Below are 18,743 nucleotides of genomic sequence, written 5' to 3' on the forward strand. Positions count from 1 at the left end.
GAATATGTAATGTCTGTCCATGTATTTTTGTCTTCTTTAACGTCTTTCAACAAGCAATGCAGTTTTGCCCAAGTTCTTGAACTTCTTTTGTAAATTTATTACTGAGATCTTACTCTTTGTGATGCCATTGTATATAGAGTTGTTTTCTTTTCTTTTTTTTTTTTTGTGGTACGCGGGCCTCTCACTGTTGTGACCTCTCCCGTTGCGGAGCACAGGCTCCGGACGCACAGGCCCAGCGTCCATGGCCCACGGGCCTAGCCGCTCCGTGGCATGTGGGATCCTCCCAGACCGGGGCACGAACCCGTGTCCCCCGCATCGGCAGGTGGACTCACAACCACTGCGCCACCAGGGAAGCCCATAGAGTTGTTTTCTTAATGTCATTTTTAGATTGTCCATTGCTATTGTGTAGAAACAATTTTTTTATTGATCTTGTATCCCACAACCTTGCTGAACTTGTTCATTAATTCTTAAAGTTTTCTGGTGGATTCCATTTTATTTTTTCAGTGAAAATGTATCTTTGGTATGGGTTTCATATGTGTACTTCCTTTACTTTTAGAAAAACTTTTCTCTTCATGTATAATTCTATTGTCAGCTTTTGTTTAAACTCTTGCTCCTCTGATAGTACCCCTCTATTTCTGTAACTTGTAAATTTAGTCACTGCAAAGATTTGCTGAACAAACCTTCAAATAAAAGTATATTCACACAAGCAGATTAACAAACCTAGATCAGCATATAAAAGTAATGAGACAAACAGTTTCTCAAAATTAGAATGTTTATGAAGAATGATCTTTGTATATATCAGTTTGTGATTGTCCATTGCCACATGGTGGGAAGAAGGCACTAACCTTTCTAAAGGTTAGATTGACTAGCTCAACAAGACATGAGAGATGAAGATACAGAGATGACTAGGATCAGAGAATCTCCAGTAGGAGTCAAGATAGTGCTGCAGGCGGCATCAAAATCAGGGCAACCTAGACTTATTTCGTGATCCTCACTGAAAAAAAATCTATAAAAACACTCATTATGTTGTTGGTGTTGTTTTTTCATTATGTTGTTTTGTATTTGTTTTAAGATTATTACTTCAGACTTCTGTTATTCCACTCAAGATGGAATAACAGGGAGTTTATTTACCGTCCCTCCTGAAATAACCAAAAATGCAGGCAAAATATATGAAGCAATGGTTTTCAAGACAATGGATGTTAGAAAACAAAGGACAGTGATCACTGAAAGATGGGAAACAGATGTTGTGAGTCTATTACCCCAGCTTAATGTCTGGAGAGAGGTTTTAGGCCATGGTACAGAGAGAGAACCCAGGCAAAGCCTTACAAAGGGCAAGGTATGGGGAGAGGGGCATGGAGCTTCCACCCCCTCTGAGGGCTCCACTCCCCCCGAATCTCCCTGTGTTAACCAATCCAGAAGCTCTCCAAATCTTGTCCTTGTGGGATTTTATGGAGGCTTCATTGCATAGGCACGATTGATTAAATCACTGCCCATCCGTGATTGAGCTCCACCTTCAGCCCCTCTCTCCTCTCAGGAAGCTGGGGTAGCACTAAAAGTTCCAACCCTTTATTCATAATTGGTTCTCCAGTCAACCAGCCCATCCTTAGGTTACTGAGGGGTTTTCCAAAAAAGCCGCCTGTGAACAAAGGGGCCTTTATCACTCTCTTCATTTAGGAAATTCCAAGAGTTTAGGAGCTCTGTGCCAGGAACTGAGAGGAACAAAGACTATATATGTATATTTCTTATTATAAGTCCCAATATCACAGGCAGTTTCTTATGAGGTTGTACACACGCCTATCAAATGACCCAGCCATTAGGTAATTTGCCCAAGAGAGATAAAGAGTTCACAGCAGCTTTATTTTTAATAGCTTCAACTTGGAAATAACCCAAATGTCCATCAACAGGTGAATGCATAAACAATGTGTGTGTCCAGACAATGAAATGCCACTCAGGAATGAAAAGAAATGAACTATTGATACATGAATGGATCAATCTAAGATAAATATGCTGAGTGAACAAAGTCAAACAAAAAAGAGTTCATTTAGAAAGAGTTCCATTCATATAAAACACTAGAAAATGCAAACTAATCTCCAGTTTCTGTTATGAACTGAATTGGATCCCCTCAAAATTATCTGTTAAAGTCCTAACCTTCAGTACCTCAGAATGTAACTGTTTTTGAAAATAGTGTTTTAAGGGGGTAATTAATTTAAAATGAGGTCATGAGGGTGAGCTCTAATCCAATCTAACTGGCGTCCTTTTAAGAAGACATTTCTACTCAGATGGATACAGAGAGAAAACCATGTGAAGTCACATGAAAAAGATGTCCATCTACAAGCTGAGGAGAGATTACTCAAAGAAATCAATTTTGAGGACACCTTGACCTTGAACTTCTACCCTTCAGAATTGTGATAAAATGAATTTCTGTTGTTTAAGCCACGCAGTCTGTGGTATTTTATTATAGCAGCCCTAGCAAACTAATACAGTGACAGAAAACAGCAGTAGTTACATGAAGAATTGAGGGTTGGGGGGGGATGGGGTAAAGAGATTATATAATAAAAGGGAATAGGAAACAGTGAGGGTAATGGATATGTTCATTATCTTGATTGTGGTGATGGTTTCATACATATAGACATACGTCAAGACTTATCAAATTGTACACTTTAAATATGTACATTTTATTGTGTATCATTTACATTCTCAATAAAGCTATTAAAATTATTTCACTTAATTTTTACAGTGCTCTTTCAAATCTATGTTAGTTTTATGTTCCCTATCTATGGAACAGTAGTATGTTCCACGTCTGTGTTAGTTTTAATTATGATGGTACACTTTTGTATTTTAGTTAACAATGCCTTATTATATGTTCTTACTTTAATTTTAAAGTATTGGTATTTTATATTGCAGTCATCTTAAGCAATATAATTCTGTCTTTATATGTCTTTGTCTAATGGTATTACAGGCATACCTCATTTTATTGTGCTTTTCTTTATTGCGCTTTACAGATATTGTGTTTTTCACAAATCAAAAATTTATGGCAGGGCTTCCCTGGTGGCACAGTGGTTAAGAATCCGCCTGCCAGTGCAGGGGACATGGGTTCGAGCCCTGGTCCGGGAAGATCCCACATGCCGCAGGGCAATTAAGCCTGTGCGCCACAACTACTGGGCCTGTGCTCTAGAGCCCGTGAGTCACAACTACTGAGCCTGTGCGCCTAGAGCCCGTGCTCCACAACAAGAGAAGCCACCGCAATGAGAAGCCCACGTACCACAACAAAGAGTAGTCCCTGCTCTCCGCAACTGGAGAAAGCCGTGTACAGCAACAAAGAACCAAAGTAACCAAAAATAAATAAATAAATTTATAAAAAAAAATTTGTGGCAACCCAACATCGAGTAAGTTTTTTGGCGTCATTTTTCCAACAATATTTGCTCACTTCATGTCTCTGTGACACATTTTCATAATTCTCACAATATTTCAAATATTTTTGAGGCATGACCCTTCAGCAAAAAGATTACAACTGACTGAAGGCTCAGATGATGGTTAGCAGTTTTTAGCAATAAAGTATTTTTAAAACAAGGTACATACTTTTTTTTTTAGACATAATGCTATTGCACACTTGATAAACTACTGTGTAGTATAAACATAACTTTTATATGCAGTGGGAAACCAAAAATTTCATGTGACTTGCTTTATGGCAATGGTCTGGAACTGAACCCACAATATCTCCGAAGTATGCTTATATATATAAAACCATGAGTACAACGTAAAGACTGCAATCTTTAAGAATTTTTTGTGATGATCTAGAACAGGGATTATGGACTTGGAATACAGGTCAACTGTCTATTTCCTCCTCTCACATTAATTTAAAAATCCATAATTTCCTTTTCTTGGGTGGTATGCACTGCCCCTCTGCTGCCGTCCGAATTTTCAGATGTTCCCAGGTATGCTGGGTGATCTTCAGAATTCCCTGGGGAGACTCATAAAACACAGATTCCTCTGCCCTATCCCTTGTTATTCTGATTCAAGAAAACTGGAGTGGGATTCAGAAAACTAACGTTTTTTATTATAGAACATTTCAAACGTGCAAAGTGGAAGGAATAGTATAATGAGCACCCATATATACCTCACGTAATGTCAACAATAATTATCTCATGGCCCAATCTTTGATTCATCTATCCCCATCCTCTCCCTTCAATACCAGTGATCTGTAGTTTTCAGAAGTTATCTGCGTGATTGTGATCAACGTACACACAGACACACACACACATCATTAAAAGGATCAGTAGTATTCTAATTGTGCTTTTTTATTGGCTGCATTGGGTCTTCGTTGCTGCCCGCGGGCTTTCTCTAGTTGCGGTGAGCGGGGGCTACACTTCGTTGCGGTGCGCGGGCTTCTCATTTCGGTGGCTTCTCTTGTTGCGGAGCACGGGCTCTAGGTGCGTGGGCTTCAGTAGTTGCAGCACGTGGGCTCAGTAGTTGTGGTGCACAGGCTCGGTAGTTGTGGCTCGTGGGCTCTAGAGCACAGGCTCAGTAGTTGTGACGCACAGGCTTAGTTGCTCCGTGGCATGTGGGATCTTCCCGGACCAGGGATTGAACCCGTGTCCCCTGCATTAGCAAATGGATTCTTAACCACTGCGCCACCAGGGAAGCCCCCTGTTTGTTCATATTAAAATGTAGTTAATCAATTTGCTACTGTTGAACATTTACATTATCTTCAATTATTTGTTTATAAAGAAAAATATGATGTATAACCTGACACACAGTCTTGGCCAAATACTTATGCCACAACTACAGGTTCCATAATTATACATCTTCATTCTAAATATTTTTCTCATTGAGAGATTTATTGGAAATACATGAAAATATTAAATGAATATTTATCGAATTGCTAATCTGAATACACAAAAGCAAATACATTCTTAGTCACTTGGGAAATACAAGATAATCTTAAATTCTATAAACCTACAAAGAGTTTACAATCCCACACTGGGGAGCTAAAGTCAATTCCTTATAAGGCAACTTTGTGAGTTTTCTCAGGGTGGGAATCGAGAGATGGTAGTGGAAAGAGAGGTAAAGCCTGGAAATATGTGGGGTTTATTTGCAGAGATGGTGGACTCTGACTAGCTGTTTGTATAAGAGCCTTAGTCTACTGTGAGATTTTTAGTCTTTCAAGTTTGGGCATGGCAATGTGCTGACCTCACAAGGAAGTGACGGCTGCTAAGAGAAACTAAACTATAGTTTGATTCCATTTACTTAGTTCATCCCCTGAAGCCCAGGAGAGTTTCAAAATGAGGAGGTAGCCAACAGTGCCAACGTAGCAGCTGAAGGAGAAATGCAGATTGGTGATGAAAAAGTCATTGGTTGAAATAACATCAGAAAACCTTTACGGAAGTCCTTCAACATTTGGGATTCCCAAATTTTCAGGAAAAAACAATTTTTCTGAACTTTCCAGAAAAAAAAATGTTCTGTGCAACTAAGGAAGTAACTCTTGTACATAAATTCTATTTGGCCCCAAATACCACTACCTATTTAATATTGAAAGAAAAATATGCTAGAATACATAGATTAAGTAATTATAACAAGAACAACAACAAAAAATGGTTGGTTAAATAAATTTATTTTTCTCTCACAAAATAGCCCAAGCCTTCATTGCCTTGAAGCATTCAGGGGCCCTGTTTCCTTCATCTACTTGCTCTGTTCTCTTAGGGTGTTGTCTTTGTAATCAATGCTGGCTTTGTTTCAACCATGTTTTCAAATGAGCCCAAAGGAAGCAGGAAAGACTATTGAGGGCAGGAGCCTTCGTCTTTAAGGAGATGACCTGGAAGTTAAACTCATCATTTTTTTTTAATTTTTATTTTTTTAAATTAATTAATTAATTAATTTTTGGCTGCTTTGGGTCTTTGTTGCTGTGCACGGGCTTTCTCTAGTTGCTGCGAGTGGGGGCTGTTATTCATTGCTGCGGTGCACAGGCTTCTCATTGCGGGGGCTTCTCTTGTTGTGGAGCATGTGCCCTAGTCCAGGCATGCCGGCTTCAGTAGTTGTGGCACACGGGCTCAGTAGTTCTGTATCGCAGGCTATAGAGCTCAGGCTCAGTAGTTGTGGCGCACGGGCTTAGTTGCTCCATGGCACATGGGATCTTCCCAGACCAGGGATCAAACCTGTGTCCCCTGCATTGGCAGGCAGATTCTTAATCACTGCACCACCAGGGAAGTCCCAAACTCATCAATTCTGCTCACATCTCATTGGCCTACAATAGTCACATGGTCACATTTAGTTCAAAGGTAGGCTGGGAAATGTGTGCATGGCCATCCAGCTAATATTCAGGAGAAATGAAATGCAAAGGTGAGGACAGTTAGCGGTCTAGCACATAGAATCTGAAAGAAATAGGTCTTTCTTCATAAAATAGGTTTCTTGTAGGATTTAATTACTTTAATTTTTATAGAAAACAAACCAAAATGCTATGGGACAATGAAGCCCAGACATTTTAGGTTTTTCTATTTTTGTAAAGGATTTTATAAATTAAAAAAAATTCCACTTACTGGCAACTTAGAGAAATAGTAAAACCATAAGGATATTAAATTAGTGGTTATTTTAATGAATTATTGACATACGTCATATGTCTACCTAGTAAAGAGAAACAATGGAGTGTTATATCTGTATTACTTACTAATTGCTGTATAACCAATTATTCCAAAATTTAGGAGCTTAACACAACAAACATTTATTATCTCACATAGTTTCTGAGGTCAAGAATCTCAGAATCTCAGAATTAAGAATCTCAGACCTGGGGAATTCCCTGGTGGTCCAGTGGTTAGGATTCCATGCTTTCACTGGCGGGGCCTGGGTTCAATCCCCGGTCAGGGGAAAAAAAAGAATCTCAGACTTTGGCTGGATGGTTCCAGCTCAGGGTTTCTCATGAGGTTGCAGTCGTCTGAAAGCTTGACTGGGTTGGAGGACTCACTTCAAAGGTGACTCACATGGCAGTTGACTGAGGCTCCAGTTCCCCACCAAGAGAACTTCTTTGTAAGTTTGTCCAGGACCCATAGCAACCAGCTTCCACCAGAGTCCCCCACAAGACAGGGAGTGTAAGAGAACACCAAAATGCCAAAAGGGTCTCTTATCACCTAATTTCAGCCATGATGTACCATCACTTTTGCTCTATTCTATTGATCAAGCAGACCAATCTTGCTATAAGGTGGAGGCAATTATACAGGAGTGTGAATACCAGGAGGCAGGGATCATTGGGGGCCATCTCTGAGGGTGGCTACCATAACACCTAACCTGTTATTGGAAAAAAATCTGCAGAAAATCTACCGTTTTTTAGAACAAAAAAATTCCACTGGATACAATTATCTCCAAAGTGTGTCAGAGCAAACAAACGGACTTGAGGTGTTTAACTGTGTACAAGAAAAAAAGTCGACACACTTGCATAAGATGACTTTAATTCCGTTAGGTTCTAAGGAGCGTTGAATCCTTCAGGTTATATTTGATTAAAATGTCTGTTCTTCACTTTTGCTAATCAGAAATGGCTTCCTCAGAGCGAACATCGTCAATCAGATGTGGTTTCTTGAAAAGTTTCAGAGGTTAATGTCAACAAGTGAATTTGAAAGCAAGTGAATTTCTGTAAGTATTGGTCCAGTTTAAAGTCATGGGATCCTTTAACATTGCCTAAACAGCGAGCTATATTTGGGGATTTGGCATACAGAGGGTCTGTCTTGGATCAGGTCTCAAAATACCTAAAGGATTTCCTTAAACAGGCCCAGGGTCAGATACAACAGGTGTTTTACTTCTAATTTTGGAACCCAAAGCAGCCAGTTTAGAGTGAGGCTGTTCTGCACTCATTCAGTAAGAATGAGGATAATAAGTAATTTTGCCAAGACCTCATGTGTAGAAAAGACTGGAAATGTGTTATTCTTCTAACACTTCTGATAACAAACCACATTTTTACAAGATAACAAAGAATTGCGATGAATTCTGATAAAGGCCTCTGTTTTCTTAGTACTTAATAATTCATTTTTAAAAATATCAAAAATCAACTTTAGTGCCAGCCAGAATACTTTTTTAAAAAAAATTTATTTTATTTATTTATTTATCTTTGGATGCCTTGGGTCTTCGTTGCTGCACACGGGCTTTCTCTAGTTATGGGGAGCGGGGGCTACTCTTCGTTGTTGTGCTCGGACTTCTCATTGCAGTGGCTTCTCTTGTTGCGGAGCACGGGCTCTAGGTGCGCAGGCTACAGTAGTTGTGGCATGCAGGCTCAGTAGTTGTGGTGCATGGGCTTAGTTGCTCCGAAGCATGTGGGGTCTTCCTGGACCAGGGCTCGAACCCGTGTTCCCTGCATTGGCAGGCGGACTCTCAACCACTGTGCCACCAGGGAAACCCCAGCCAGAATACTCAAATGATCGTATCCATTTGATTATACTATTATCAGTGAATTACATTTTTGCAATGGAAAATAGAGACATTGTAGTGTTAATGATGTATTTGGTTTCCTTTTCAGAGTATTTCAAAGGAATTTGGGGGCTTTAGAAAATGGTGATGTTATATACGTTATTAAAAATATATGGGGCTTCCCTGGTGGCGCAGTGGTTGGGAGTCCGCCTGCCGATTCAGGGGACGCAGGTTCGTGCCCCGGTCCGGGAGGATCCCACATGCCGAGGAGCGCCCAGGCCCGTGAGCCATGGCCGATGAGCCTGCGCGTCCGGAGCCTGTGCTCCGCAGCGGGAGGGGACGCAGCGGTGAGAGGCCCACGTACCGGAAAAAAAAAAAAAAAAAAAAAAAAAAAAAATATATATATATATATATGGGTGTATGTAAGCACATTTAAATAAGATTAAAATATGGATAAGGCTTAAAATGGAAAATATGCTTGAAACACTGTTAGCCACTCAAAATGAAATTATTGTGCATATAAAAAATGAGCAAAGCTTTTTGCATGACTTCTAAAAATATTAGAGCAAATGTAATCATGAGCATTTCAATTACAAAGTAAGGTTTGATAAATGTTCAAACGTGAAGCCCCTGGAAATATGTTTCTAATATATCCTCAAGATAATTAGCAGTGCAATCTTAGCATGCTAGGCACAGATTTCCCATAAATACATATTGAATATGAGATAAGCTTCAGAATTCTTATTGAAGGAATAGTAACATAAATATTAGGAAAGGCATAGTTTTCTTTTGGCATATCAGAAAGTCTGTTGCTTATTAATACTACAGAATCTACTCATTTTAAGAATTCAATATTTAAGCTCTATAGTTTAGATATTACTTTACTTTCAATTCTTCTGTGGGTTTATAAGGCAAGCCATATTTAAAAAAAAAAGAAAAGCCATGTTGTAGGTAGTAGCAATATTGCATAATTCTTTTTGAGTGGAATGAGAAGTATATGCAATGTATATATTTTTAAAGAAAGAAAAGCAACAGGTTTGACTTGAAACTAGATTTTTCTAAAAGTGATTCTGAAGTGTTTATTTCTCTACAAAATGTACAAAATTTAATAATGGGACAAGAAAATTCATTTAGGTTAGAATACTTTTTTTGTATTCTCTAATGCAAAAAATTGGATATTGAATCTTTAAACTTAAGAAATCAAATTTAGAAGTTCAAAGGAAAGTGAATATGGGAGTCATTGTTTGCATCAAGTACCGAAAACAAATTTCTAAAATAGAACTTTCGGTAATTTGCACTGGGCTCTCACCATCTGGCCTGCCTTGCCCCCATTCCAAAGAGTCTGTCTGACCACATGTCTAAACCCACAGAAACTCTCCAGTCCCCCCAGCCCCATCCTGGCGCACCATGGCCTCAAGGCTGGAGTAGATTTTATGGTTAACCATGTCTTTAAATGATTAGGACACCAGATGCTATTGTACTTTAGTATAAATAAAATTCTGGTGTCACAAACACATGCTAGATAAATTCTAGGTTCTAAAGCATATATTGTCATTCAACTTCGTAGGGTGGGAAGTTGAACGGGAATCCTCCAGCAAGCACTGCTGGAACCCAGGGCAAGTCCAGCACGTTATCAAGCAATTACGAGATGAATTTTTCAAGAAAAAATATCTAAGTTTTTCCGACCGGCGACCATCTCTTTGTGCCGGGGTGGGCAGCTACAGTGGCACGGTGAACCAAAATGTCTGTGGCAAAGGCATCATCTTGCTATAGTGCACGAGCTGTACATCTAATCTCTAATAGGAATCAGCAGGCCACGGATGATTTATGGACAGCCTGTGTAGCCCCGCACGGTGCCAGTTCCAGGAGCCTTCGCCAATTAGCTCTATTTTCTGTTTAAGCCGTTAAAGCCACCTCCATGGAAACGCCAGGAGAAGAGGCCGGGGAGGGGAGCAGACAGGTGCGCCCTCTGTTTGGAAATACACAAAGGGCCGACCCAGCAGCCTCACTGTCCCTGGCGACTCCACGCACGCAGCGCGCGCGCACTTCCCGCGGCCCCGCGGCGCAGTGGGCGGCCGGCCGGGCGGGGCGGCGCGCGCAGGTTGCTGCGCGTCGGCTGGCTGAGACCCTCGGCCTGCTCGCGGACACTGTGCCCGGGAAGCGCGAAGCCGGCTCCGGGCGGCGGCGGCGCCGGCGCCGGCGCCCGCGCTGTAGGGACTTGTAGTCCCCGTGCCTCCCGAGTGCCTCCCCCGGGTAGGCCGGCCGCGCGTCCCCGCCCGCCGCAGGCCGACTTCCTGCCGCTGGCCAAACTACACTTCCCGCCGTCCTCTCCGCTGTCTGGCTGAAAGCGAAAACAAAATCTGGGCTGCGAGCGTGCTGCCCTCCGCTGGGCGCCCCCGCCCGCTCCCCGCCCGCTCCCCGCCCGCTCCCCGCCCCTCCGGCGCCCTCCTGCGAGGTGGGGAGACGAAAGGCCGCGTCTTTCTCTTTCGGCTTCCTCGGCTCCCGGTGTTTGGGCCGCAGGCCTCGCTTTACCTGAGCTGGCTCTGCGCGCGCTCAGGTGCGGGGCTTTCCTCGCCTCCGCCGGGTCGGGACAAGGAAACTTGTGGGGGCGGCGACCCCCGGGCGCAGTTTCTGAGCCGGGCGGCGAGGCCGCCGGGAAGTGACTCCTCGCTCTCGGGTTTTCGTGAATTTCCCCCCCGTTGCCCCTGGGCGCGTGGGCCCTCGGGAGGTGGCCGCGTGCGCCTGGCCATGCATTAGGCAGGGCTCCCCTATGCGCGCGGACTGCTGCCTCGGGCCGCCGCCTGCTGCCGCCGTCGCGTGCCCAGCCCGAGCCCGAGCCGCCGCCCGCCCCAGGCCGGGGCGTCGAGGAGCCGGCGGCGCGGCCATGTGGGGCTAGCCCGCGCCGCGCCGGGCCTGCAGCGCGACCGGCAACATGGAGGCGGCCGTCGGCGCCCCAGACGGCGGCGACCAGGGCGGTGCGGCGCCCCGGGAGGACGCGACGCCCATGGACGCCTATCTGCGGAAACTGGGCTTGTATCGGAAACTGGTCGCCAAGGACGGGTCGTGCCTGTTCCGGGCCGTGGCGGAGCAGGTAATGGGGCGGGGGCCGGGCGGGGGAAAGCGGCGGGGCCGGGTGGGAAGCGGCGGGCGGGCCGGGCCGCCTACCTCCCGGGCTGCGCGTGGCCCCGGCGCCGCCACAGCGGCCCATTGTCGCGCCGGAACCGGACGCTGCTCCGGGTCTGGAAGCTCTAAATCGAAACTTAAAAACCTGTAAATTATCTGGGTGTCGTCCCTCCTGGCGAAGAGGTAATGAGTTGAGGCCAACCCGTGAGGCCTGCGGAGAGCCTTGTACCCTTGCTTGATGGCTGGCGACAGGGAGAAATGTTCTTTTCCCCTCCTCTTGGTTTTATAAGCACAGAGTTCCCACCAGTAAACCGAATGTTTCCTAGAGGAGGTGGTGCACCAGACTTGACTCGCGGAACATGATTTTTTTTTTCCTGTTGCTGGACTTTGGAACGCGGGATAGCCAAGCCCGCCCCTGTCCGCCTGAATCAGAAGGGGGAAAATGAACAGTTTGGGAAAGCCAGACTTTGGAAAAGGTAGAATGTTTGCAAAGAATTGTCTTTGAGCAGATTCCACTCTTTTTTTTTTTAATGCTCTGCAAGGCAGTGTAGGTGTACTAAAAATAATTGACTTAAAAAAAAGTCTGTTTTGGAGTTGGTAGTAGGAAGGCAGGGTATATCTGGAGTTCTGTAGGCCCTTGGCCGAATTTTTCCCCCTTAATGGTCAAAATCACTTCCTAACACAGTTCTTGGGAGGATGTTTCTGATTTTTTTTTTTTTTTTTTTTGGTAAGAGAGCTTATTCCCTGTTATATAATACTGTAGTTGGTAGGTATGCAGTCAGCAAAACCCATCCTGTATTGAAAAATAGCCGTTGAAAGAGTTGGACAAAAGTTTCACATTACTGCCCTGGTGTGTATTTCCTCCGTTCACAGTTTGCTTTCCTTTGGCCTAAGGTCCACCCCTCCCGTCTCCTCCCCGCCGTTGGAGTTTTTCTGTTTCTCTTTCTCTCACCTTTTTTGAATGCTAAGTAGCTTTCGCAATTTCTATTTGTGAGTAAATGCTTTACCTAACATCTATAGACCAGTCTATTCTTATTTTTTTCAATATCCAAAGGCCAGCCATTTATTTTCCAAAGGCCCTCGTTTTCACAATAGTAGCATAACATCATTTTTTTTTTTTTTAAACAAGAAATGGATTTAGCAAAGGTCCAAACCTTTGCAGTTTGTTGCAGGCATTGTCATTGAAACATTCTTCTCAAAGCTTCCCAAATCGAGCTCTTTTTTAGTTCAATAGATGTCTCTTATTTTTAGATGTTTAGGATGTTCTAATGTTGCTTTGGGATATGTTCACACAAACACATCCCAGGCTTTACTATCAGTAGGTGAACAGTGTGTCCCATTCGTGAGTTTCCTGGATCTCCATCTATCCTGCTTCCTCTGCCTCAGCCTCCCTGGACTCCTTAGCACCTCCAGAAGCAGAAGGAAGAGGTGGAAGTGAATTCAGTCCCTATTGATGCATATTGTTAGCTCTAGCAAGAATTTGGTAAGGAAGGAGGTGGAAACAAATAGAAATAGGGGAAGTACGGTGCTTATTTGGAGTTGGATTATCTACATCCTAGTTTATGTTGAAGCAGAAAGGTGTGTCTGGTTTCGGTACTACACGCTGTAGATAACTGGCAAACTTGATTATACAGAATCTCTATTTTTAAGTGGAAAGGAGCAAGAGCTAGCTGGTTACGCTAAGAACTCATTGCTAACATCAGCTAACACATTTTTATTGTATCTTATTGTGATGGGATTTAAGTTAGGCATAAGGGACTATCCCTTCCAATTAGCTGATTCTGACTTTTAGTATACTGAGCTTTTAGAAAGCTTAATACTGTGACTCTTGGGGGCAGCTCAGTTCTTCAGTAGACAAGGACCAAAGGTAATAGCCTTCATGGCCAAAGGCAGTGTGTGTGCGTTGCAGGGGGAGGCGGAGGACAGCAACAGCAGCCTCAGGCTGCCCTTTAAAAATGTGTACAGAGGATTTACTTTTTTGCCAACGATTTCTCCAATAATATCAAAATAATTATCATTTCTAACAAGGAGTCACAGTAAGTAATCTAAATGGCGGCCTTTGGTGGGGGGAATGGAGAGGGAGAGACTTGAATTAGCAGGGGTCTTTCCCTCCAAATTACCTGATTTAGATAGGCCCTTCCCTTTTTACAGTTCTGGACGTGGGCCTACAGGAGGCCTGACCTGAATCAGCTCTGTGGCCCTAGAGCTAAAAATAGGGCGCTCTTAGAGGACTTGGAGAAGCAGTGTGTCTCGGCCTTTCTCAGTGTTTATCACCGTCTGCCCTAAGTAAAGATTGGAAAGCCTCCTATTTCTAGCTTATTTTCATGTATATAATGATTTGCAGAGATATTTGTCATACCATTTGAATTCTTCCTGAGTGTCCTTGAACTGGCACAATATTATGCTTTTTAAACAGTTGTCATTTAACCTTGCTTCTCTTAACAGTGCTTGGCTTTGTAAAGCCCCGGCAGCCCCTGCACTTGATCAGAAGTTGCTGAGAGTTTTGCTTCTGAGTAACAGGTTCAGATTTCATGTGCTAATAAAATCTTTGTTAAAAGAGGAGAAAACACAAGAGATATGCCTGTCATTGTTTTTGGTGGAAAATAAGCTTTATTCACTTATGTCTGCCACCTGTTGCTAGGTAAATGGCTTTAAGACTAGCTCCACTTTACTGGTGGCAGGAAAGCCTTATCGGATGACACTGTGGTTTACTCAGACTAATACGTTGATTCATAATAGTGTCTAGCATAGCTTCTGTGAAGGAAGTGTTGCTAAATGTCATTTGTTGAGTTGGCAAAAAAATTGTGTGGTGGTTATTTTTTCTGCTACTCAAATCTACTACTATTTGGGTAGTCCTTCCAGTGCTGGAAGCTTAGAATACGTAAGGATGCTTTTTTGTAGTACCCAAGACAACAATGTTGGCATACTCTGTTAAGCTGAAAACCAGCTAGTATGCTGAAGACAAATTCATTGCTCACCTCAGCTAGTGCATCTTCAGTGTGTCTCAGTGTGCAGGGACCTGGTAGCTGTCTAAACAGTTGTGCCTTTGGTTCTATGGGTATAAATGAGCCCTGGCTGTTGCCCACAGTGACCTGTAGAATGTGCAGCTGGAGCTTCCCTTTTCCTGAATTCTCTGCTCAGCCTGAACATAAGGGAGAATCACTCAATTGGAACTATAACTCTTAAAGTTACTTTATAATAATAGAAATTCTCAAGAGGCCTTGACAGTAGTTTGAGATGTGATTATTTTATATGTCAGCTTTTTTTCTCCTACCTTGACCTTGTAGAGTACCAGGAACACCTTCGTTTGAGACACCTAGTTATAGAAAAAAAATAATCTACTCTTTTTAGCATGGTAGTTAAAGTATTGGAACTAGCCAAAGGGTTTCAAACCAGAGCTTTAGACTTTCAGTAAGAGACAAAATGCCAGTAAGTTATTCTTTTGTTGAACTAGTTGTTTAACAGAAGAAAACAGAGGCTACAAAGTGGGAGGATTTGGATCATCTTTGTAGTATGACTTATTTCAGGTGGTGCTTTAAGATTTGGGGCAAAAGAGCAAGTTTCAAGGCTGTTGGGATGACAGCACACAGGGGCACGTTTGCATCCTGTGTGTTGCTCCCTGGATGTTCTTTCAAGAATCATGTAAGCCTGACAGCTAAAGGATCGAAGAATGAGTACCTTAATTTTTCTGAAACCACGGTGGACTTAAATTTATACATAAGGCAAATAGTTCAAAATTACCGGGAAAAAGAAATTTATCTCTTATGGGCATAAAGCCTCAAAGACGATTTTTGTTGAAGTTTCCTGTTTGTTCTCTTTTGCAGCAAGCATAGGATGAGGCTAAGCACTGCATTTCAGGAATTCTGTTAGCCTTGCTTTGTGAAGAGCAAAGTTACAGTAGAGGGCTGGCCAGGAGAGGAAAGTGTCTTAAGTTTGCAAAGATTTCCCCAAAGGAGTAATTTCAGTGACTTAAAGGAGAAATGGTAATAAGCTCTTTATAGAGTGACATCTGGCTTAAGTACTGCTGTTTGTATGTGTCGTGTCATCTCTCTGGTTAGTGGAAGAGGTGGGAATGAATAAAGAGCTAGAAATGATAGAAAGGGAAAGGGAGACTGATGTCTGCTGGCCGTGAGGTTACGCTGGGTGTGAAAGAAGGCACTAGGTCGTAGCTTGAATCTTCTAACAGTGCTTGATAGTGTGCTGCTCTTTGCTTTGCAGGTGCTGCACTCTCAGTCTCGCCATGTTGAAGTCAGAATGGCCTGTATTCATTATCTTCGAGAGAACCGAGAGAAATTTGAAGCGGTAATTTGTAATTTTAAACATGTAATGGTGTGTTGACTTACATTTACATCTTAGCCTTTAGAATGGTCTAATGGGAATTTCACGGGTTGGATCTTAATGCAGGTTTTGAAAATAACCCTTATAAAAAAGAACTGCTGGGCTTCCTTGGTGACACAGTAGTTAAGAATCCGCCTGCCAAGGCAGGGGACACGGGTTCAAGCCCTGGTCCGGGAAGATCCCACATGCCGCGGAGCAACTAAGCCCGTGCACCACAACTACCGAGCCCTCGTGCCACAACTACTGAAGCCCGCGTGCCTAGAGCCCGTGCTCCACAACAAGAAAAGCCACCGCAATGAGAAGCCCGCAAACCGCAACGAAGAGTAGCCCCCGCTCGCCGCAACTAGAGAAAGCCCGTGCACAGCAACAAAGACCCAATGCAGCCAAAAATAAAAAATAAATGAAAATTTAAAAAAACCTGCTTTTTTGAATTCAAATCCAGTTACAGCTGTGATTTTTTTTTTTTAAGGCCATTTTGTGGTATTCATTTATTCAGACATTTAGAAAGCTTCTGTGACCGATGGGTCACTGAGCTGTGGAGGCTGGAAGGCTGACTTAGGCGTATTAGGAGCGAGCTTTGCTGATGTGATCGGGGAGTAAGGTGTTGTGGTTAACGGTTTTCCGTGATCGGTGACCCCATGTGAGTTGTAAAAATTGCACACTTAGGGTATAAGAAATATGCTGAGCATAGCTAGCGTTGAGCCTTTGATTTTATCAGGAGGCATTTATAACTTTTTAATTTTCAGGGTTCATCATTGTGAACTACCTATCAGAACATTGTAATTATGTAAATAATGATTAGTAGTTAATAGAATGTAGTATAGTTAATTAGTAGTTAACAGAATATCAACTTACTGTAATTTTCTCAGTAGTGTGTAGTAGGCTGTGAAATAATGCCACAGTGACCTATTTTCATTTTACATTGAAAGCCTTATAGGATTTACTAGTTATTGGTTTTATGACTAGAATTATCATCTGACAACTTTCAGTGGTATTTCCCTCCCTCCCCCCGCCGTTGACTGCCAGAAGAACATTGACACTTTGCATATAACTCAGTTCCAAGACTTAATAGGTAAATAGTGTTTAGATGTGTTCTTGGGTTGGAGTTCCTATTTTCAAGCAAAATTTTATTACTGGTGACATTTTTCTGGGTGCCATGTTATAAGATGGACAGTAATATATTCCAGGAAGGAGAGATACCTGCTTGATCAGGAGATTTGAAAACTTGTTTTATTAATAAAAAGCTGGTAGTGTGGAGGCTAGATAAGAGAGTATTATAGCAGAGAAGAGGGCAGGGGAGTGGAGTGGTCCTGGACTATTTGAAGAAATTACAGGTGAATTAGTTATTACTGTTACTGGCTACTGTTGACAACAGTGGAAATTGCTAACATTGGTTGAGCATTTACTCTCTGCCAGCAGGCATTGTTTTAAGTGCTTTGCATGTATTTATTTAGCTGTACGGTCTCAGGAGGTGTGATCCGAGGTTGAAAGTTCCAAGGGGGGAAGTTTTGCTTTCCTTATAATGAATACCTCTAACGGCTTCTATTGGCCAGAATTGGAAAAGACTCTCATGGGAAGAAGGGTGTGCCTTTTTACTGACCATGGTTAGTTGGGGCCTAGATGAATACTTCCTGATTAGAAAGTAGAATCTCACATTGGATGCAGGCTTGTGTCGGAACACGGCTTAGGTCTTTTGCAACTTTAAATGGTTCTGTGGGGTGGTTTTATTTTTTTTAAGTCTATAGATAATCAACTAATACAGAACAGTAGCCTCTGATTGGTGGGATATTTGAAATATGTGGCTATTTTATTATGAGTCTGTGTTGAAACTTAGCATACTTTTGGAAATCTGACAGTATACAATCTATAAAGGAATTAATCTCTGTCTTAAAAAAATCCATGGGCTTTTAAAAGATTTTTATAGACCGGGGAGTGTATTTTAATGGTTTTAAGTGTATCACTTTGTTACATTAACTGAGACTAATTTAAATAAAATTGAATTTGGTGTTTCAGACAAATGTCTTTTTAGATCTTTCAGTTACATTAGTGGAATTGCTATGAGAAAAGCAAAAAACATTATTATATAGCTTGAATAAACTCAATTTTTTTTTACATGTAAAGTAGCAATGAAGCAGGCCATATTAGAAAAATCTTGTTGATTCTTCAAAAGATCTTTAGCATTATTAGTTCTCGTCCTTGTTTTTAGTATAACTGACCTAAGAGAGAATGAATATTCATATCTATTAGTAAACTAATATTTCTTAGCTAGTGCATCTATGTTTAATTATCTTCTAAGCATTGGCCATTACCAGGTTAGTCTTTAAGTGCTGCTTTTATCATGTAATTTCTCTGTTCACAGTGTCACCTGCTGGGACCTTGAACTGTCTTCTCCCTAAGTCTGATAGTCCTGCCTGGGCCCCAGGCCCTCTGTGAATAGGTGTGCAGTTGAGTTCCTCTCTCACTGCACTCACCCCACCGAGTGGCCCCGCTCCTGCTGGCCAGGTGGCTCCTGTCTTCCCAACACGGTGCTTGCTGTCCACCGCTTCCTTATGCTGCTGTCCCTGTGCCCATCCGGATCCTGTCCAGGAAATGTTTCCGGACAGTGTTTCCTTCTTTAAATTCTTTTGTGTGTTTATGATGTTTTCTTAATGATGTATGTATTTTCATAATTAGATTTTATCTGTGCATGTGTGTATATATAATATATATATTTTAGTATTACTGATGTATCCAAGGTTTGTGTAAAAATTCAGTAATTCACAGCGAAGAGATTAACTTTTGCTTCGATGTATTTGTAATAGACTTTTTTCTCTTTTTGCAGTTTATAGAAGGGTCATTTGAAGAATATTTAAAACGTTTGGAAAATCCACAGGTATGCCGTAATCTTCTGACGTATT

General features: G+C 42.3%; 1 protein-coding gene across 2 annotated transcripts in view; it reads left to right on the forward strand.

Moving 5' to 3' along the window:
• Positions 1-11,317: 11,317 nt before the first annotated feature.
• OTUD4 (OTU deubiquitinase 4) overlaps positions 11,318-18,743 on the forward strand; it is a gene marked incomplete at both ends in the record, with an annotated part of 37,700 nt that continues 30,274 nt past the window's right edge. Inside the window, 3 exons of one of the 2 annotated variants that reach the window (XM_079709219.1) lie at positions 11,318-11,476; positions 15,727-15,837; positions 18,668-18,718. In XM_079709219.1, coding sequence (XP_079565345.1) covers positions 11,318-11,476; positions 15,727-15,837; positions 18,668-18,718 — 321 coding nt within the window. The remainder of the gene's footprint in view (positions 11,477-15,726; positions 15,838-18,667; positions 18,719-18,743) is intronic. The other variant, XM_079709220.1, reaches the window with a different exon arrangement.

Source organism: Hyperoodon ampullatus (assembly GCF_949752795.1).
Source record: "Hyperoodon ampullatus genome assembly, chromosome: 1".
NCBI lineage: Eukaryota > Metazoa > Chordata > Mammalia > Artiodactyla > Ziphiidae > Hyperoodon > Hyperoodon ampullatus.